Source organism: Protopterus annectens, chromosome 5.part0 (assembly GCF_019279795.1).
Source record: "Protopterus annectens isolate FY-2018-M chromosome 5.part0, PAN1.0, whole genome shotgun sequence".
Taxonomy (NCBI): domain Eukaryota; kingdom Metazoa; phylum Chordata; order Ceratodontiformes; family Protopteridae; genus Protopterus; species Protopterus annectens.
In genome coordinates this window covers 1,561,029,773-1,561,052,626 of record NC_056735.1, presented here as the reverse complement: position 1 = coordinate 1,561,052,626, position 22,854 = coordinate 1,561,029,773, and the positions used below count along the sequence as shown (strand labels likewise).

Sequence of the window (22,854 nt, the reverse complement as noted above, 5' to 3'; positions counted from 1 at the left end):
TGTGACAGTTGCATCATATACATTTGTCGCTGTGCAGTCCATACAGTACCATGTGGAGATGTGATTAGTGTTCCTGCTGCAACTGTCTTCCTTTTACATTTCCTCATGTGCACTACATTATAATATTGCACCTGTCCTCCTTCCCAGTGTTCATCCCTAAACTTTATCTGCATGTCCCTATTTAATAAACACACTTCCCATGACTGTTTTGTATAAATGGCAGTGCATGTACCCTTACAGATCATTAACACGCCTTGTACAGATTGCCTGAAATGGTAATCCATAATACGTAGCACTATATACACTGCCTATCCTGTGCCTGCAACATGTATATTACTATATGAAAAACCTTGGTGGTCTGTGTAGCATTCCATGCAATCTGGCTAGTCCAGTACGCTGGAGTGTACACATACACTGTCCTGTCCCTGCAACATAGTACATTAATATATAAAAAACCCTGGTGGTCTGTGTGGCATTCCATGTAATCCTGCTAGCCCAGTATGCTGGAGTGTACACATACATTGTCCCGTCCTGTTCCCAATATATAATACATTAATATATGAAAAACCCTAGTGGCCCACGTGGCATTCTGTGCAATCCTGCTAACCCAGTTTGCTATGCTGTAACAAAGCTAACTATCTGTGCTGCTTTACATGGTTTCCTGGCCGCCACAAAACCCTGCTTGCTTGCACTTGAAGGCGAGCCATGGCATGAATATTCATTAAGCGCTGCTGCTCACTGTGCAAACAAGTGAACAACAGCCTGCTGCTCACTGTGAAGTCTGTGTAGGCTTTACAGAATGCCAGGGAAGGAGTGGTAAGATTTTATCTGGGAGTGGAAGAGGACAAGGGTCAAGTAGGAAAGGTTTATCCTTCCAATAGAACAAGGTGGTTTAGGATTTCTTGATTTGAAGGGATATTTTACAGCTACTTATATAAGGCTCTTGTACAAAACCCAAGTAGAAAGCTATAATTCAAAGTGGAAAAAGATGATGACGAAGCAAGGAGAAATTTCAAGAAATAAGGAGAGAGTGGGATTTTGGATGTAGAACCTTAAGGAAAACAGCAGCCATGCAGAATATTATATTCCTAAAGTAGCAGAAAGTATTTTATGAACTAAGCAAACACGAGAATGAAGAAAAGAAATTCTGCTGACAGGGATGACTGCAATTTGGGATACAGAGAATAGGCAAGAGAGGGCTGGAACTTACTGGAGAAAACTGGCAAAGGAACCAAGGTATTGGGAGCAATTGACTAGAGATGCAAAGGTAAGAGAATGGGAAGCAGCCAAGAAGACATTTGAACTGTAGGCTAGAGACCGCTTCCTTATCAAGCACTTATATCAGAGTACAGGCAAATATAAAAGGATAGGGGAATCCTAAGTGCAAGACCTCCTCCGGTAGAGTTTCTAGTTGAATCCAGAGCAGAAGCTGTCATTAAAAAAGGTATAATTAGTAGGGCATATAAAATATTGCATTACAACTATTAAGTATCAATCAGAGGATGTTAGGAAAGATTGGGAAGGGAGACTGGAAAAGCAATTAATAAAAGAACAATGGGAGGACATATGTATGGCAGCCAAGCAGATAAAGTCCAGGAGGTTTAAGATCTTTGCTTGGAAGTGTCTGCATATGTATTGTTCTACTCCAAGCAGACTGCAAATAATTTTTTATCAGGCAGACAGCAAATGTTGGGGGTATGATGAGAAAGAAAGAGATAATTGGAAACATATGTTTTGGGAGGTAATGAGCTGACACATTTTAAAAATTCCCTATGGAGTACTCCATCTGGAATATTGGATGAGAAAATGGCTACAACTAAGGAATTGATTCTTTTGAGCTGGTACATATGATCTGAACTGTCTAGACATAGTAAGGCCTTACTAAGTTTAATTCTGTTGGCTTACGAAAACTGGTTACTAGAAAATGGAAATCAAAGTCTAAACCAACAGTACTTGAAGTACTGAATATTATAAAAGAGATGAAAGAACTGGAAGAGGGATCTTTAGAAAAGGGGAGGACCAAATTCCATAGAAATAAATGGAATTTGTGGGACCACTACATGCAGAATAATGTTTAGAAGGAGAAGTAAGGTTTAAAGGAAGGCAGGAATTTGGCAATTTATGTAATGTTGGACTGAGGATTGTTAAAGAAAAGATATGTGATGCATAATGTCTATAAATGGAAAAAAAAGTTAATTTTTTGTTAATGTACATTTGCCTGTGTCTTAATTGATAATAAAGATGTTTAAAAAATAAGACACAGTTATATTGTTGGTGAGTCTTAATGCTGAGAAGGCATTCAGTGGGCTACCTGGTGCTTTCTGAGTAGGGCAATTGTAACATTCACATTTCATACAATAAGGAAAAGATATAAAGAGTGAGAGGAAGAATTAAAGTGGGAGGGTTTCTTCCTCACGAGCTGTGTTTGAATGGAGGAATCTAGTTAGTCATGGGGGTCCCTTCTCTCTCAGAGCCATTGGCAAAGAAAATACGGGACTCACAAAATCAAGAGTGAAATTAGTAGGGTACAAATGAAAAATTAGCCTTATTTGCAGATGATATTATTTTGTATTTGATAAATCCAGAAAAAGATATTCCAGTGTTGAGGAACATTTTGAGACAGTTACGAGTTTTTTTTCCCTAGAATATACAATAAAGTAAATGTATAGCAGTAAACCATATTCTCACACAAGAATTGTTTCAGCAATACCCATAGTTACACTGACAAAACATGAAATATTTAGGTGTTTGGATTAAAAATGATTTATTATGGAAGCTAATAATATTTAAGAATAGACAAAGAAAAGATAATACAAAAATTGGGAAGATTGAAGCTCTTTTCTATGGACATGAACAGAAAGGTACAATCAGTGAAATATATTTTATAAGGTCAGTTATATATTTTTCAATCAGAGGAGAAGCTGTTGATCATAATTAATAAAGAATTGAAGAAATTTATTTGGGAAGGAAAGAGAACAAGAATTAAGTGGAATAAGTTGTCTCACCCACAGATCAAGATGGTTTAGGATTACCAGCTTTGAAAGAATACTTTAGAGCTAAACAGTTAAAACGTGTATACATAACACAGATCAAACTGGAATGAAATTATGTTGAAACAGAGGAGCGGGTCAAAAAATAAAGAGGGAGAGTAGGATTTGGGACATAGGTAGTTAAGAACAGTAGCAATCATACCGAATATTATATTTTTATATTTACAAAGAAGATGAAAATATTTGAAATGTAAGCCAAAGTGGGAACCGGGAATGGAGATTTTACCAATAAGGATGACTGCAAGTAGGAGCAAAGGAAATAGGTAAGAGGGAGCTGAAGTGTACTGCAGAAAATTAGTAAAGGAACCCAGGTATAGGGAGCAAATAATACAGGAGGAAAACATCAGAGAAAGGCAAAGCAGAAGCTAAGACTGCAGGCTGGACACTGCAGTCCCTATCAGGTATGTACAGGCATAAAGAAAGGGATAGGGGAGTATTACATGAAAGACCAGCATTGGTGGAATTTATAGTTGAGTAGAGAAATAGCTTTGGTAAAAAAGGGATAATTAGCAAGGTATATAAAATAATGAGCGATAACTATAAGCTTCAATCAGAAGAGATCAGAAAATACCGGGAAATAAGAATGTGAAGGCAATACAGAAAAAATGCGAGGGGTCACTTGTACATCTCCCAAGCATGTAAGAAAATCGAACAGGTGTAAGATTTTTAAATGGACGTGTTTGTGTAGGTATTTTCATACCCCTGTAGACTTCAGAGATTTTTTCTACAGGCAGACAGCAATTGCTGGAGGTGTGATGGGAAACAGAGGGGTGACTGGAAACGTTTTCTTTTTTTTGGGGGTGGGGGGTGAAGCAAGTTGAGATATTTTTAGAAATTGCCTATACAGTACTTTATCAGAAATGCACGGGAAGCAAATTATTTTAACAGAAGAAATCATTGTTTTGAGCTGGGAAAAGTCCATAACAGGTTGTCAAAACAACACACACACACAAAACACCCACCTCATACAGTATACAACACACATATAGACTAACATATGCTGAGGTACTTAAAAGCAATCTTCCTAAACAACAAAGATCACCTAGACCACCTGCTGTCAAAGCTATGCCTCAAAGTCAATAGGCACTCAGAAAAAAAACACCTAACACCATACCAACTGTCACTCTCAGCAGAGCCCCAAACACTAAGCCCCTAAGACAAACACACTTCCCAAGACTTTCATCATACAGAACTCCATTGTGAGATATACTGATACCCCTCTAACCAGGCTGAACAAGAAGATAACCATTAGCGAAGCCAGGTTCCAGCAAATTGCATATGCACTCAAGTCATTACACCACATGTACCAGTATGATAGGTGTAAATGATTAACGATGTACCTCCCTGGACTATATGAAGAGAGACATTATGGAGCTTTCGGACTATGCGTCTCCTGCTGGTATGAGCCTAGCACTGAGCTGCATATCACAGTCACCAAGGATAATGCCACAATATGAGCAAAAAAATGACTGATTTCAACTGGTTGTCTTTCTGGTGTCATTCTAAGGGGTTCCAATATTTGTCAGCTTGGGAGGATATGGTCAACAGACCACACTGCTTTGCCATGGACAGTCTGCACATTTCCATTCTAGGCTTTCAAATACTGGGTAAGGCTTTGTTCACCCCCCCCCCATAGTGCCTATTGTAGGTAACGCCAAACTGATAAACCTACAGAACCTCAAGATGTTACTGCTCAATGCCAGCAGCCTAAATAAAAACAACACTCCCTCAAAGTCCTCCTTACACTCAAGAATACAGATATCTGAGCCATTACCGATACATGGTTTAAAGTAGCATAGAGTATGCCGAAGTGCAAGGTTTCATTGCCTTCCACACTTTTAGACCAGTAGCTGCACAGACAAAGCCTAAAGGTGGAGGAGTCTCACTATACATCAATAACAAGCATATCTCTACGGTGTTCAAACAAAATGACATGCTGGAGTTCCTCCACATGCAGATCACCACAGACAAAATCCCGTAACATATCCTAGCCAACTACAGGTCACCCACCATGCCCTAAGAGTATATACTTGGAACTACTGGAGACACTTACCATCCAATCTAACACCCTACTCATGGGAGACTTTAATTACCCCTCTATAGATTGAAAATCCTACATGGCCTCAAATCAATAGCTATGGCTCAGAGATTCCTGGGCTTCATAAATACAAACAACCTTGACCAAATAGTGAATAAGTCCACTAGGGGCTCCAACATAGTTGATCTTGTGCTCACAAATATGGGAGTATGCTGCACTCCCCCAAATGTCTTGTCCTCCCTTCTAAGATCTGAACATGAAGTGGTCTCCTTCAAAATCAAAATCAACTCCATAATCCCATTAAAACCTGTAACAGTTAGGAAGTATTCCAAGGCAAATTGAGTGTTATTAAGTGACAGTTTGTCAAAATTCAATGCCCCTCGAAACCCCAAGCCTATGCTGAACTGCTCTCAGAAACTCTGTACAACCATGTCAATGGATAGATAGAGGTTGCTGTACTTACCAGAAGTAAGCCCAGAACTAACCCTAGAAACAAACTGCCCTGGTGCCATCCCAAATTAAACAGGCTACATAAGAAGAAGAAAAAAATATGACAAAAATCAGGAAGGGTAATTCCCATAAAAATAAAAACTCCCTCATTAAACTAAATAGGCAATTAAGAGGGCTAAATAGGTCAAACAAAGCCAAATTGGATGTTAAGATATCTTCCCAGGTGAAAAACAACCACAAGGCCTTCTACAGCTGAGTCAGAGACCGCAAGGGCAGTACACAGTAATGTGCTGAACTGGTGGTTAATGGTGCCACATTCACTGAGCCTGGCAATACAGTGAACCTGTTAGTAGACAAATTCAGTCCCAACTTTACCCCCCCACACACCCCTAACCATATAACCAATAAAACCTTCAAACATAACCCATCCAATTATCACTAGAGAGAATGTACTGGCTACACTCACTAAAGCCAAGAACACATCCTCAATGGGCCCTGATAACATCCCAGGATGCCTCTCAAATAGTCTAAAATATGACCTATCAGGACACTTGGAGTCATTATTTAACTATAATCTTAAAACAGGTTTTGTGTCACATGAATGGAGGACTGTCATGGTTATCCACCTTCACAAGGGAGGACCTTCAACAGATCCTGGAAACTACAGACCCTTTAGTATGACTAGTCTTATTTGCAAAGCCATGAAAATAATTATCTTGGAAATTATCAACAAGGATGAAGGAGACCTTCAGACACTGGATCCATCCCAGTCTGGCCTTATCAAAGGAAGATCATGTTTACTGAATCTAGTGGATGTCTTTGAAAAGGTCACTAAGCCAATAGATGAGGGGAAAACCATCCATACTGCTTACCTACATTTGGCTAAGGAACATGATACAAGATCCCACTCAGGCACTGTCAACAAACTTACAGAACTAGGTATAAACCAGTTTAAAACATGCTGGATAGCTTGCCGGCTCACTGATAGGACCCAGGAGGTTAGAATTGATGAGGCCACCTCCACAAAGAGGCAAGTCACCAGTGGAGTCACCCAGGGCTTTATACTAGGCACACTCCTCTGTGACATCTACTTCTCGGATGTCAATGCCAATGTCAAAAACCTTTGGCTAACCAAGTTTGCAGATGATTGCAAATTGGGAGCAGTCATTGAATTCCCCCAAGATGAAAACACCCTTCAGGAAGCACTACTACCAATGCTTGGTGCCAAAGCCATGGCTTAAAACTTAATACCAATGCATTATAGTACCTTTTGGGAAGTCTGCCACCCTGGGTAATTATATCATCAATACAACACCCTTAAAAGTTGATTCACTGTCAGGGATCTTGGAACTCATGTAGATAGTAACCTAGCCTTCAACATGTGTCCAAGGTAGTAAGAAACTCCTTCTTTGTTGTTCGACTTATAAGCAAGGGCATGGCATCCAAGTCCAGAGAGGACATCATACCAACGTATTCATCAGGCCCATCTTAGACCATCATGCCCCCCTTGTGCATGTACCTGACCAGATACACGTAGTAACTGGTAGGTTCAGGAAGGTTCCTTACAAAAAGAATACAGGGAGTAAACACAATGTCCTAGGCTGATCACCTCAAAATCCTCTCTCTCTACTCTACATCATACAAGCTTCTAAGAAGTGATCTTTGCCTGGCATGCAAGGCATCCCTGGACCCTGTTTTTGCTGAATCTTTTGCATATCAGCAAAACAAAGCGTCAGAACTACTAGTTTAAAAGATGTAAATTTTACTTGCAAAATAAACAGGGTACGCTGAACAGACACATATGTTTCTCAGAGGATTCCCATTCTCTGGAAGAGGCTCCCCATCCATGAGAATTCAGAGCTCCTCCCTATCCCTATTTAAGCACAATGTGGACCTGTGGATGGGTAATCAGAAATTCACTCCTGGTCTGGATCCTATGTCTCTGATGGACAGAGCCAGTCAATAAATCCCCGTATAAATCAAATATAAATCAAATTTATGGGTGACATTTGGGTTGCACTGCTAGGCTTTTAAGTCCTATGAAACTATGGACATAGAAACCGAACTGCATTGGCACAGCAAAGCCCTACTGAGTTTAATGCTGCTGATTGTGAAAAAATACTAAAAAATGGAAATCAAAACCAGCTATAACAGAATTACTGAATGTTGTAAAGGACATAAAATAATCTTTAGAAAAGGGAAGGAGCAAACCACATAGAAATAAATGGAATCTGTGGGAACAATACATACACAGACTAATGTTCAGGAGGGGCAGTGCTATTTCAGGAAGGCAGGACTTTGTGTCATATTGAAATGAATAATAATTAAGGCAAAACAGTATCTGTATAATGCATAAAAAAATGTTGTAATGGTTTGATTTACAATTGAATGTGTGCTCATGTCATATGGGATGTTAAAGATGTTTGAAAATAATATTGTAGGGGACTTGGGGTTGGCAGGTACAAGGCAGAAACAAATTCAAGTCTATTACATTTTCATAACTTATTTTCTTGGCAATGTATTAACATGAAAGTTACAAATATCTAAGATCTGAAAGACAGCACAGATTCAGGATAAATGGAAGTTGTCAAAAGTAAAGGTAAATTAAAATCTTAGTAATGCTCATTTACATATTCGTATGAATTGTTACTTGAACTTAAATCCCACTGAAGTATGCTGCTGTCTGCTGAACATATCTATTTTATTACTGAAGTATGTAGACATATAACATTTCTGAACCTCAAATTAAAATGTTGATAAAAACGCAGCATGCAAGGACACCAATGAGATCAGATCCAAGGATAAAAAAAATATTTGGTTTCAAAGCATGAAAGAAATCAGAATGCTCTTAATACTATAGAAAATGGGCAAAAAGAATGGTGCAACCCAACATGCAAAGTGCTGCATTCAGGTTTACCAAAATTCTAGAACAATACCCAAAGTAAGATTTATAAAAAATGTACTTTTTACCATACAGAAAAAAAAAGGAAACATTTTAAGATGCTTTAGATGATGTGACATGGATGAATATTATTCTCTCTCTCTAAGGTGAAATGCTGAGATAATATTGTATGCACATACTTCATTACTGCATAGTTATATCAGTTGTTCTTGTTCATATATATATTGCTGCCTTCAGCCCAGATCATGACTGAAATGGTCTATTGCATAGAATCAGCTCACTTAGCTGGTTAACAAATGAAATGACTGAATGAATTAAATAAATAAATCAATGAAGGTCTTTGACAGGCCTAGCATTGTTTATGATTTAATCTGCATGTGGCACATTCACCCTACTCAGACTTCCAGCTCAGGTTCAGTGGATATAAAAAGTGTACACACCCCTGTTAAAATGCCAGGTTTTTGTGATATAAAAAATAAGACCACAATAAATCATTTCAAAACTTTTTCCACCTTTAATGTGACCTATAACCTGTACAATTCAATTGAAAAACAAACAAATCTGTTGGGGGGGGGGGGGGATATAAAAAAATAAACATACAATAAAGCTGGTTGCATAAGTGTGCACACCCTTAAACTAATACTTTGTTGAAGCACCTTTTGATTTAATTACAGCATTCAGCCTTCTTGGGTACACACCTGCCATCAATTAGAGAGACTCTGATTGACCCCAAATAAAGTTCAGCTGTCCTAGTAGGATTTTCCTAACATTTAATCAGTTGCCTGCTACAGCAAAAGTCATGGTTCGCAGAGAGCTTACAAAAGCATCAAAGGGATCTCATTGTTAAACAGTATCAGGCACGAGAAGGCTACAAAAAAATTTCCACAGCACTGGGTATACCATGGAATACAGTGAAGACAGTCATCAAAAAAGTGGAGAAAATATGGGACAACAGTGACGTTGCAAAGAACTGGACATCCCTCCAAAATTGATGAAAAGACAAGACGAAAACTGGTCAGGGAGGCTGCCAAGAGACCTACAGCAACACTGAAGGAGCTGCAGGAATTTCTGGTAAGTACTGGTTGTGTACTACATGTGACAACAATCTCCCATACTCTCCATATGTCTGGGCTATGGGGTAGGGTTGCAACACAGAAAGCTTTTCTTATACAGAAAAACATCCAGGCCCGGCTAAAGTTTGCAAAACAATACATCAAGCTTCCCAAAAGTAAGAGGGAAAATCTGTTACGATTTGATGAGACTAAGGTTTAACTTTCTGGCCACAATTCCAAAAGATATGTGTGGCTCATAAACAACACTTCGCATTACCAAAAGACCACCATCCCCAAGGTGAAGCATGGTGGTGGCAGTATCATGCTTTGGGGTTGCTTTTCTTCAGCTGGAACTGGGGCTTTAGTCAAGGTGGAGGGAATTATGAACAGTTCCAAATACCAGTCACTTTTGGCCCAAAACTTTCAGGTGTCTGCTAGAAAGCTGAAGATGAATAGGAATTTCACCTTTCAACACAATGACCCCAAGCATACATCCAAATCAACAAAAGAATGGCTTCACCAGAAGAAAATTAAAGTTTTGGAATGGCCCAGCCAGAGCCCAGACCTAAATCCAGTAGAAAAATATGTGGGGTGACCTGAAGAGGGCTGAGCACAAGAGATGCCCTCGCAATCTGACAAATTTGGAGCGTGTTTGGAAGGAAGAGTGGGTAAATATTGCCAAGTCAAGATGTGCCATGCTGATAGACTCCTACCCAAGAAGAATGAATGCTGTAATTAAATCAAAAGGTGTTTCAACAAAATATTAGTTTAAGGGTGTACACACTTATGCAAACAGCTTATTGTACATTTTTTTATTTTTTATATTTTTCCCCCTAACACATTTGTCTATTTTTCAATTGAATTGTACAGCTTACAGGTGACATTAAAGGTGGGAAAAGTTTTGAAATGATTTACTGTGGTCTCTTTTTTATATCACAGAAACCTGGCATTTTAACAGAGGTGTGTACACTTTTTATATCCACTGTAAGTTGCACAGTGAGGTTTAAATATATGACAGGCTACCCAAGTACATGTCCATTTAAGCGTGTGTGCACGCGCATGATCATGACTACGAGGGGGTATAGGGACAGTGAGTTCTGTGAGCATATATGCATGACCTATCGTTACTATAGGTCTTATGTATCTCGCTGTGTTTGATGGATGACCACTATCTAGCATGACCTGTGGCTGCTCTGGCTGGAGAGATCATAAATACAAAAAGCAAAGGTAATGGGTATGTACATATCTGTCTATGTGTTTATCAGTCTCAGAGTGTCTGAGTGTTTGTGTAGTGTGCATGACTACGTCTGCATGCAGTCTTTGCTAAGGAACACAGGAGGATGATTAGAGTAGAGTAGTGACCTACAGCGACTCTGCCCTGATCAGACTTTCTTGTCCAATAGTACTTGGGTTAAGTGCAGTGGGTGTGCATGTGTGTCACCATCTACGGTTTTCTGTATGAATATGACTGTGCATGTGGTGTGGCAGTATGACAATGTGTGGTCTAACAGACATATGTGCTACCTACTAATGCAGGATGTTAGGGTGATCAACTGGACAGTTGTCCATACTGTCCAGTTCAGAGATTCATGTAAATTATTTTTTTAATAAGGTGCAGTACCTCTATACAGGGAATGTGCATGACTATGCAGCACCACACCACAACTTATCTTACCTGTGAGTCACACTGAGTGCAACAGGTAGTAGATAACATTTTTGGTAAAGGTTAATGCTGTTGGGAATTTTCCTTTCTGAGATATATAATCACCTTACAGCTAGGTATACGTTTTTAGGAGGTGGATAGGGGAAATGAGTTTGTATGGAGGTGTCAGAAAGAAAATATGTTTTAGTGCTTGCTAATGCCTGTCTATCCTGTAACGGTTGGCAAAATGGCCATCAGTAATCAATTTGTTGAAGGATCTTCACTTTTACCCATATAGTTTCATTTAATTGGAAAAACAAACAGCAGGTATGAAGCAAAGCATCAAATCTGTAGGCAAGGTAAGTTCCAAACACTGCTTCAGTTCTCCTGGAAGTGAAACACAAATGGAGGCGCAACAGTTATGATCCAAAACTATAAGTGTGTTTCCTATAACCGAACAAATAAGACTCTTCTATGCTTTTATAAGCCTCACTGGCTGCCTTAGGCAATAAAATTATAAAGTTTCCGTCATTATAAAACTAATAAGTATCTGGAGAATGGCAGAAAACCGCAGTGCAAAGAGACATTTTTATCATCACTCACTCCTTGCATCATTTGTTTAATGAACAAACAATATACAAAATCCACAAGCCTTCAGCAGCAGAAGTGAACATCAGATGAAAGTGTGTTAGGGTCATTAACTGTCCTTTCCAGCAGGCAGATCTCCGCAATACTTCTGTTATGAGACAAGTATTAAAGTTGACACATTTGTGGCTGAAAATGAAAAGCTGTTAAGCATGCAACCAGGAAGTAAAGGAAACAAGCAAATAAAACAAAAGAATAACAGATTTACCTCTTTGGCAACAGTGTGCCAGTACAGATGGCTCTCGCACACATCTATCCGCTCCTGGTGAAGAAATTTGCAATCGTCTTGCACCAGCAAAGCATCGCTCACAAACTCCCCAACTGAAAGAGAATAAATAAACATGTAAAAATTAATTCAGTTTTCAGGTGACAGAAATTATGTGTCACTGCTAAACAGGTCCATTTTTTTTTTTACTACAGAAAGCAAATGAGAATTTTCCAAAATGCCTCTCTGCCTAGTATAGCTTACTGATGTGTTTCGGATTCAGTTCTTCACTGAATCATTGTGGAATGCATGGACATATTTTCAGTTTCCTATTTCAAGAAAGGTAGATGCTGTTTACTAGTGTTGTGTTGTGCTGGACACACAGCTGTTATTTGCACTGGTAGCCAAAACTTTCTGCACTGTATGATCCGGCAGACATTTTTAAATCCCTCCCCTCCTTTCCAAGCTGTTCAACTTTCTGAACTGCTGCATAACCAGAGCAAGACACAATTTGTCTAAACAGTACAAATTGACTTGCTCACATTGTCACTTTAGGACTACTGCTGAGAAAATGAAGAAATAAAATAGTTGCCACTGACTGTAACCAAATTTCATCTTTTTGCTGTCTTCAGGAAACATTTCACTGCAAAAGCAGTTTCTCCTTACTTAAAACTGCAGAGCAGTATGCCTCTGTGACATCACATGGGAAGATGAATATTTAATACTACTCAAAATTATATAATTTAAAACAACAGTGCTACAGAAAGCTCAAGGTAGTGTTCATCTACATCAACTAAATCTTAATTAAAACCATTGCAAACAATGACGCTGATCCACAGGGGAAAAAAACAGTGGTCCACATATACACTTTCAAACAACAATAATACTAGTCCAATAGAAAGTCCGACAGCAGTGACTGGATTTCTTTCAAATGGCATATGCTCGATTTACAACAGGCACACTGGTTGGGCTGTCCAATCAGCATGCTCGTTTTTGGACAGCAATGGGCCTTTATTGTACAATTCACTGTAACACCCTCCTTGGAGGGCATTACCGAGCTTAGATAAATGGGCTACATATTAATCTATTTTGCATTTGTTTTATTATTAATATATCATTTTTTTTTTACATTCTTGGTTTAAAGTAGTTTATCCACCTAATGTTGCAGTAGGAAATAAAATTGTTTAAAAAAAAATATAAAAAAGGTCTTTTATATCCAAAATATAAGTTCTTCAAGTTTTTAATAATGTCTACAAACACACACACACACACACATATATATATATATATATATATACATATATATATATATATATATATATATATATATATATATATATATATATATATATATATATATATATATATATATATATATATACACACACACACACACACACACACACACACACACACACACACATCTATATACACAAAAGAGACAGATGCAGGCTAGATACTCACATACAGAAACTCAGATACATAAACAATGTCACATATACACCAAATCACAAGGTGAATAAAATACCATTTGCTGCTGTTAAAAGTTCACCCCCAAACCTGCAATGAACTGAAGCTGTTCTCCAGCCTCGTATCCCTTGTACCCTGAAACAATAAATGGAAAGGAAATGACAGATCATAACAATGTACTTGGATTGGTTCACTACTGCTACAGGGAAATGCACCTTGTAAGCAGTCAACAGCTTGCCTATTACCCTAGGAGAAAAGGCTCAAAACCACCACTGTGGGAGCTTTAATTGCTTATATTCTCTGTCTTATATTCTTATTTTGCTTGGAAGGTGTACATCTATGAAGGAATGAGGACAGACAGTATATTCACTGGGGAGGGTGCAAAGCTGGAATACTAGATACAGGTAAAAGTGCAGTTCTTGTACTGTTATCTCTGCTGCTGCAGAAACATTGCCATGATGAAATCTTAGCTACAGGACAGAATACTTTGTTTAGAATGAGATCAGATAGCAGCTAAAAGTTCACAGTATTCCCCCCTCTGTCTGAATTAGACTGCTGTATCTTAGCACCATCTGCCTGTAATATTAATTATTGTGGACTTTTCTTACCTGAACTACCCAAAACGTTATCTTCATCTAAAAAAAAATTAACTTTAATTTAGTCCTGAAAATACTTCAAAGCACTCAATGTCTATTGTGCTGAAAGGAGTATTATGTGAAACAAGACATGCAGAATTATTAGAATAAAAATGATGTGATATTTCATATTATACAATGACCCCCCCATTAATATTCCATAACGTGCACGCTGTAAATCAGACTTATACTAATGGAAAAAGGTCCAATTGCCCGAACTTTTTCCATTAGTACAAGTTTTTTTTTTGGACAGTAACGGAGAACGGAAGAGCTCCGTTGCTGTTATCTCGCTATGTTAGACGAGTTTAACATAGCGAGATATCTTAAAAAAAGCAACAGAGATCTTCCTTTCTCAGTTGCTTTTTTTAAAGCTGTCTCGCTATGTTAAACTTGTTTAACATAGCGAAACAGCTTTAAAAAAAAGCAACGGAGAAAGGAAAATCTCTGTTGCTTTTTTTTAAAGCTACCTTGCTATGTTAAACTCTTTTAACATAGCGAGACAAGTTTTTAAAAGCAACAGAGATCTTCCTTTCTCCGTTGCTTCCAAACACACAGTTCTGATGTACTGAGTAACCATACGCAGTACATCAGAACTGCCGCAGAATACTGGACAGTTGTGAAAGGGCAGCAAGGAGGCATTATACAATGCCATTATTTAAGACAAGTAAGTATTTTTTTTCTTAAATAATGTCATTGTATAATAGCAATAACCTACTTCTGGGTGTGGGTAATGCTAGATTTACCCACGTGACCAAACCACACCAACCGTGGGTAAATCCAGCATTACCCACACCCAGGCGTGGGTTATTGCTTAATAAATTGTTCTTGTGTGCATCATTTTACTCAAACACGACTTCTAAAATTTTCTGCAAAGTTAATATTTCAGGTTTTAAATTAAGATTTAATTTAATTCTTTTATTAAAAAAAGAATGAATTTTAAGCTTCAAACCAAAACTTATACAGGACTATTCTATTTGTCACAATCTGGCTGGTTATCAGACTTGGTCTGTATTGTACAGTGTAGTTTCAACCATTTGCCATTTCTAACAGTAGAGCGAATGGATTTCTCAGCTGACCTGAATCCACAACAAAGAACAAAAGCTTTCCTTGAAAAATACAGTACAATGGAAGAGCTCCTTTCTTAAGTAAACAAATTATACAGCCTGGTACAGGCAGTTATAAGAAAAAATGAATAGAATTTCTGGAGTTATGCCAAGACAAGAGAAGGGATGGCAGACTCTTGTTTCCAGATGGTTCCAGAACTACTGTAACAGGAATCGATGTTTGTACATTCCTTAAATGGTTTTATTCTTAAAATACTGAACGTGTCTGCTGTAATAGTACTCACTGTTACTAATGTGACATGCTTTAAACCCGCAGCAGTAAGTACCCTTTAACAGATGATCTTTTAAAACACATGAATAGCAAACACAGCAAACCTGTTTTAAATTATCTGTTCTCTGCGCTTCAAAAAGAAATGGTACATGTTTTAAGGACAGAATGCTAAATTCCCTTCACAATGGTACGTACAATGCTTTGTTAAACAGTGACATATAAGGTCCCTTTCAGGACCTGAATAATTTTTATATCAGGAGCACTTCCTACTCGTAGACACTGAAGAGAAATAATGACAAAGATGCCTTTCCCTTGAGGAACAGTGTGTGTGTGTGTGTGTGTGTGTGTGTGTGTGTGTGTGTGTGTGTGTGTGTGTGTGTGTGTGTGTACCTGTAGCAGATGGTACTGCAAAGGCAGTGTGTAACAAAGAAATCTGAATTTCAACAGTCAGGCTTTCAATCTGTCTGACTGGCATACACATGCAATACATTCATTTATTCAGCTCCTTATTTATGTTTATTAACTGGGGTAGTTGACTGAATCACAAGGGATCTATTCCAGCCACAGTTTGGGAAGTACAATACAAGTATAAGTAACAGTTATAAGGTATAAATACAATAAAAAAGTAAAGTGTTAGTAAAATAAGTAGACAAGGTGCAATACAATAACATATAAGGCAATAAAACAACGTAGATAATGAACACAGCTAAGGTTCGCCATAGAAATGCATTACATTTGTGTGTGTATACGTGTGCGTGCACTTGTGTACATGCGTGAAGGCAGAAGCATGTGTGTGGGTGTGCATTTGTTCTGGGTCTTTTGGTTTAAAATTATACTTTTAGGACCTGCTTCTGAAAAGGACTATTCTACCCTTTGCCCAATTTTTAAGGGGAACGGTACTGTAGTATGAGGGCCAAGGATTTTCTGTTATGTTACGTGAAAAGGTCTTCAAGCTATATAAGTGCCAGACTATATCCATCTTAATCTAGTATATGGAATGTAAGTGCAGTGCAAATGGATAAGTCAAAAATCTCTTGATAGGTTTGCAGACTGAAAACAGCTCTCAGTACCTGTTATTGTTAAAAGTGTGTTTAATATACTGTTCTGTAGATCCTCGTGAAATTTAGAATATCTACCTCGCATGTAACAGTATCCAACACATTTAAAATTGATGTCACAAACCAGAAATTATCACATTTCATATTTCACCACAAGGCTTTAAATCCCTTACAGAAGTAAGCTGAAGTGTTTGATAACATTATTTTTTCTCCCCAGCTTATATACATGTACAGAAAAGACTGACAAAAACAACTCACCTGACAAAGTCTACTTCACCCTTACAGTGAGAGGCTTTTCATCAGGTTTCTTTTATATCATGGTTTATCAAAACCACATGCATTTCAACTATGCAAGTTGGCAGTGCTCTGAAGAAATATTTTTCACTTTTCCCTACTGATGTGCGACTGCGGAGTTGATACATATAGCAAGATATGGTATGGGGAGTAAAGTTCCCACAAGGTAGGTAGGAGAGGACTGTCATTACTACAAAAAATATTTTTTCTCTCTCTTTACTGAAGTTTTGAGTTATACTTGCTGATTAAAAAAGAAGAAAACTGATAAAGCGGAACTCTTACTGCAGTGATGCAATCTAACAAAAGTAAATCCTGTACATCAACTGTACCAGACTAGAAATGTACAGTTCAGAAATGCCACTGTAATGACATCCTGGCTTTAAAAACATAGGCGAGAGTAAAGTCAAACAAAATTTAGGGTTAACCTGCTTATTTTATTTCTATGCGTTTTCAAAGATCAGGTTTCAGAGATAGGTTTACTCTGGATGTGTTCTGTTTCTCAAGAAGATCAAACAAAACAATAGTGTACATGTATTGGCAGGAATTTAAAACAAAAACAGTCACCGCAAAATAACCCATGATCAAATGTGATGTGTGGCCACAGCATTGCTACAATGAACTTTGAAAACAAACTTTTGGTGACTTTACCTTTCAGTACAGTACTGGATGAATGTGAGCTCGATCCTCCACCCTCAGATAAGACAGGAGGTTCTACCTTATCATTCATCTCCCTACAAGCACTAGGGTAACTAACTCCTCCCAGGACACTTGCATTACATTCTGGGCTTAACAGTGTTAAGCTACACACAGCTTGCATGCCTATCCCTTGAGTATGAATAGGCATGCATGGGGGAGGGACGGTTTGCTAAGGTTGAAGCAGAAAAATCCCTTATAGCCACACGGATGTAGTGTTCCAGTGACTCACTTTCATCCAGACAACACCTGGACTAATGGAAGGGTGGCTGCTGGTTGGTAGGAACTGCAAAAAAAAAAAAAAAAGATAAATTAATTGAAAAGGATATGGCCCATGGGGCCCAATATCAGTCCTTGTGGCACGTCTGATGTTACAAATTTTTGTGGGCAAAATGTCCTCTTAAATTAACTCTCTTGGTTCTGCTTTTGTTCTTTTTTTTTAGACTTTCCTGTATCCACAGAATATGCTACCAGCTTCTTCTTCTTCGTTCGGCTTTTCCCAGTTAGAGGTTGCCACAGCAGATCACCTGTCCGCTCATGATTGGCAGTGGAGTTTTACGGTGTCGAGTTGCCAGCCCGTTGCCCAACCTTTCCACAGAAGGCACACACACGCACAAATTCACACCTAGGGCCAATTTAGTGTGTCCAATCAACCTACAGCATGTCTTTGGGATGTGGGAGGCACCCGGAGGAAACCCACGCGACCACAGGGAGGACATGCAGACTCCGCACAGAAGGCACCCCAGCCGAGGATTGAACGGGAGAACCTCTTGCTGTGAGGCAGCAATGCTAACCGCTGCGCCACCATGGCCACCCACAGAATATGTATGCTACCAGCATTTAACTGAAATAGTTTCTTCTTAAGACAGAATCAGTCACCTAGTTAAATGCCTACACATATGCAGGAATAAGACAAACATATGTAGCCCAGGAAGTACAGTACAAGGAACAGTTATAAAGCATAAATTTGATGGAAGATGGCTCTGCTACCATCATTCAGTCAGCTCACTTGCCCTCATGGGGTGACAAATGGTAATTTTCAGGCAAGGTAAAAACTCTGTAATCAATTTGTTCCAGTCCACATAGCCCAATTTGCCCATTTGGTTCCCACTGGTCAGTCCAGTTACAGGGAGCAGGTTGGCTTGTTGATACTGTGGAGAGCCTATGCCTGCCTTAGTGGAGCACTCTACCCTTTCTATTGTAGTAGCTCTCTATTATTGTCTGAGAATAACATTGTTATAAGTACTGTCCATAGGCAAATATCTTTTGATAAAGAGAGGTCATTCCAAAACTGTTACAGATTAAAGGATGCAACAGACCTGGCCCTGTAGTACTGAGGGACAAAGCCCTAACTGTATACTAGATGACCCATATTCAACTAGCAACACAGGTGGTGGAGGGACTGGTTAGGGGAGGACAAGACTGAGCAGTCAACACCAGCTTGTTTGGCTTGCTGCACTGCTGACACCTGGAGGAATGCAGGCGCATTGCTCAAGCATTAAGAGCCTAGAGTGCCTATGCTGGAAATATTGTGCCTGTTGGACAGCAGGTTGTGTATGTTTGGAAGCAGGCAAGCACCTTTAAAGGCACCTAGAGCAGAGCTTGTATGGCTCCTGCAAGGGTGGGGAAAAGACAGTCAAGCAGGTTCTGCAGACTGGCCTGCTCTCAACACCTGACTCTTACCTCCACTAGGGAATGAATGGACCAGGGAGGATCTTGCCCCAGTGGAAAGAATGGATCAGCTGGGTGCAGGAAAAGTGTCACTGGATCTCTCTTGCAGATGGCAAAGAAAAAATAGACTAAGGGATATAGAACTGTCCTTAAAGGCATACTGGAATATATCAATCTGGCAAATCTCACCTACACTACTCTTAAAAGCTTCCACAAAAAGCCTTTCCAAAATCCTGCAAGGATTACTTAGAATACTCATGGGGCTATCACTTTCTGGAAAAAAAAATTTCCCTTTTCCTTTTAAAGGCTGGGACAATCAATGCTAACTTAGTTCATAGGTAGGTACTAGGCTATCAGCCCAAGGGCCTAAGTAGGCCTAGCCAACAAAGTTCCCTGGCTTACACCATCCAATAAAGTTAATTTCCTGTGCCCCTATCGAGCAGAGCCACAGAAGTGATCCCTGGGGTGTATTTCCTATTTCCCATCCACTCATCAAGATGTTTCTTGAAGAGTGCTAACGAGGAACTTTGCTTGACACAGATGGGTAGCTTGTTCCAGAGTACAGGAAGTCTCTGAGACAGGAATCTATCCCTCCAGCATTTCCTGTTTATTGTAGTGACAAGGTTTAGGTCCCTAGAGCGTGTAGCTTGGAGGGATTGGGATTTCTTTAGGTGTAGCATGTTCAACAGCTCTGGGTTTAACATAGCTTTATATGTTAGGCAGAGATCTCCTCGGAGTAGGCGATATGCTACAGAGTAAAGCTGGAGCGTTTTTGAGATGGTTAGTGTAGGGCATCTGTTTGAGGCCAGTAATTCTCTTTGTGAGGTACATCTGTGGCCTTTCCAGCTGTTGCAGATGTATTGTGAGGTACATTCCAAAAGGGGCATTGTTCTCTACAATGGGTCTAATGAGTGCCAGGTAGAGGGGAACAATGACCTCTTTTTTCCTGGATGAGAATCCTTTTGTGATGAGGTGTGCAACATAAAAGGATTTCCTGACTACTGTGGCGATGTGATTATCAAAGGGAGACTACTGTCCACCTGTGTCCCAAGGTCTCTTATCACACATCTGGCATTAAGTAGACTGCCGTTTATGTGGTAGTTCATGGGTACAGAGTTTTTACCAAAGGGGATGACAATGCACTTTTTGGCATTAAGCTTGAGGCCATGCCTCTGACACCAGGCATCTGTCTCAGTGAGGCCCTTCCGCAGGATGTCCACATCATTTGGGGACTCGACTACAGCTCCTAGTTTGCAGTCATCTGTGAACTTCGTTAGCCAGAGGCCTTCTGTGTTAGCCTGTACTTCAGAGAAGTAGATACCAAACAGGAGAGGTCCCAGGACTGAACCCTGTGGCACTCCACTTGTCACTGGTTTGAAGTCAGATTTGGAGTCTGCAACTTTTACAGTGTGGGTTCTGTCAGTGAGGCAGTTGGCAACCCATCTTGTGACGTAGGGATTTATACCTAGTTTCGTGAGTTTAGCTATAATACCAGAATGGGGGATGGTGTCAAAAGCCTTGGCGAGGTCAAGATAGGCCGTGTGAACCACATTACCCTCATCTACAGCTTTGGTGACTGCCTCAAAGAATTCGATCAGGTTCAGAAGGCATGATCTGACTTTCACAAACCAGAACTGGGTGGGGTCCAGAGTTTGGAGGTTACCAATGTCTTTGTTTATGAGTTCCATGATGATATGTTCCATGGCCTTGCAGGTCAGGCTAATAGGGTGATAGTTCCCAGGATCGGTGGTGGCTCCCCCTTTGTGAAGTGGGATAACTGTTGCTGTGTGCCATTCAGTGGGCACAAAGCCTGACATGAGACTATGACTGAACATGGTGCTTAGGTGGGGAGCCAGTTCGTTCTGAAATTCATGTAAAACGCAGCCTGGGATGCTGTCCGGTCCCCATGGATGCTGTGTTTTTGGTTTTAGAGAGTGCAGCTTTTACCTGCATAGATGTGATTACAGGGACTCTGCATTCTTCCTGTATAGATATGGGCCCTTTAGGGGATGAGAGGGGGGAAAAGTTAGCACTGAACATATCTGCCAGGATGTTGGCAATATCAGTTGGTTCTGTAAGTTTTGTGCCGTTGTGCTGTAACTCAGACCAGATCTGGGTGTTGTCAGTGAGATTCTTGACATAGCTAAAGAATGCTTTGTGTTTAGAACAGTCTTAGCATATAATTAAAAAAGGTACCAATTAAGTTTTTGGAAGATTTCACTCCATATACGACATATCACTCTAACCTCTAGTCTTCTAGGACAGCAACTATATTTACCAGAGTTTCCTCATTACAGAAATCTTCAGCTAACTCTGACCCTAGTTAACCCAGATTTATTCCTCTTCCATAACTACACTTAAGTTCCAAAGAAAGCTGTAAGGTGTTCAATTACTGCACTCAGTCCTTATATTGTGCACATTATTTTACTGAACCATCCTTAATTAAAATTAAGGTGCAACACTCATCCAGACAATTCAAGGCTACATCTAGTAACACCACTTACCGCTAGGATTTTAATTTTTCCTGATACACCTATATAAAATCATGCACTCCTTCACTGCTTTAAATCTATACTAAACTTCACTTCCCCGTATACATACATTTATACTTTTTACTTTATTAGCCTGTGGCACATAAACCTTTCTGGATGTATTTATGTTTTTTTTTCCAAAAGAATCTTCCAAAGGAAAAATTTCATCCTTAAATTTTCAGGGTCTATGTACTGGTTTCCCCTCAAGTGTTTGGCAGTGCTCTGTACAGACTCAGACTCTTTGAATGACATTTTTCCTGTAAAAGGTTTCAGTACTTAATATAGTGAGCTCATATCCAGGCATGTCTAAAGGTCAGTTCCCTGTATTTTCTCCTGCCAACTTGGTGAACTTGGGCATCCTGAGGCAGTGTAGCAACTGCCTCATGTACACAGACAACCCCCTCCTCTTACTTCCCAACACTATGACTTGTGAGAGATGCACATATATAGCCAAACTGGAAGCCAAGCACTCTCCAGCCAACACTGGATTAGACAGTCAAGAGGAGAAGGATAACACCTGCACCAAACCACATTCAACACACAGCCCTCCAGAACATACACCACCACAACCCTCACATACTAACACAAAACACACACCTACTTTCACAGAGGCTCTCAAAAAAAATCTGCCCAAACAACAGAGACCTCTGAGGCAGAAACACAAACAACCACCACATCCCAGCACAAACCATGAGATGCATAGCTCACATAAACAGTGTGCCACTCAACCAAAGCCCATAAAGCAAAACAACTTATCCAATACACTAGTCGTAGTTGACTCAATAATAAGACACACTGATGTCCCACTCACTAGCTTGAATAAGGAGAAAGTTACAGTCAGCTGCCTGTCGGGTGCCAGGATCTGCCACAGAATGCATGCACTTATGTCACTCCGCAACACGCACAAATATGACTCTGTCATTGTCCATGTTGGTGTGAATGACCTGAGATGTACCTCCCTGGACTACATGAAGAAAGACATAGAGGAGCTCTCTGATCTTGTAGCCCAGGCAGGTATGACCCTAGCTCTGAGTAACATCCTACTGTCACCCAGAAAGATGATATAGTACAAGCAGAAAATGACTGACTTCAACAATTGGCTAGGTTTCTGGTGTCATTCTAAGGGGATTCAGTACCTGTCGGCCTGGGATGACATGATCGACAGACCTCGATACTTTGCCAG

The 22,854-nt window shown here is 39.6% G+C and overlaps 1 protein-coding gene across 4 annotated transcripts in view; it reads right to left on the bottom strand.

Moving 5' to 3' along the window:
- Positions 1 to 22,854, bottom strand: part of LOC122801775 (amyloid beta precursor protein) — a 3,200,820-nt gene that overhangs the window by 1,514,965 nt on the left and 1,663,001 nt on the right. For all 4 annotated transcript variants that reach the window (XM_044071354.1, XM_044071353.1, XM_044071356.1 and 1 more), the window contains exon 4: positions 11,988 to 12,100. In XM_044071354.1, coding sequence (XP_043927289.1) covers positions 11,988 to 12,100 — 113 coding nt within the window. The remainder of the gene's footprint in view (positions 1 to 11,987; positions 12,101 to 22,854) is intronic.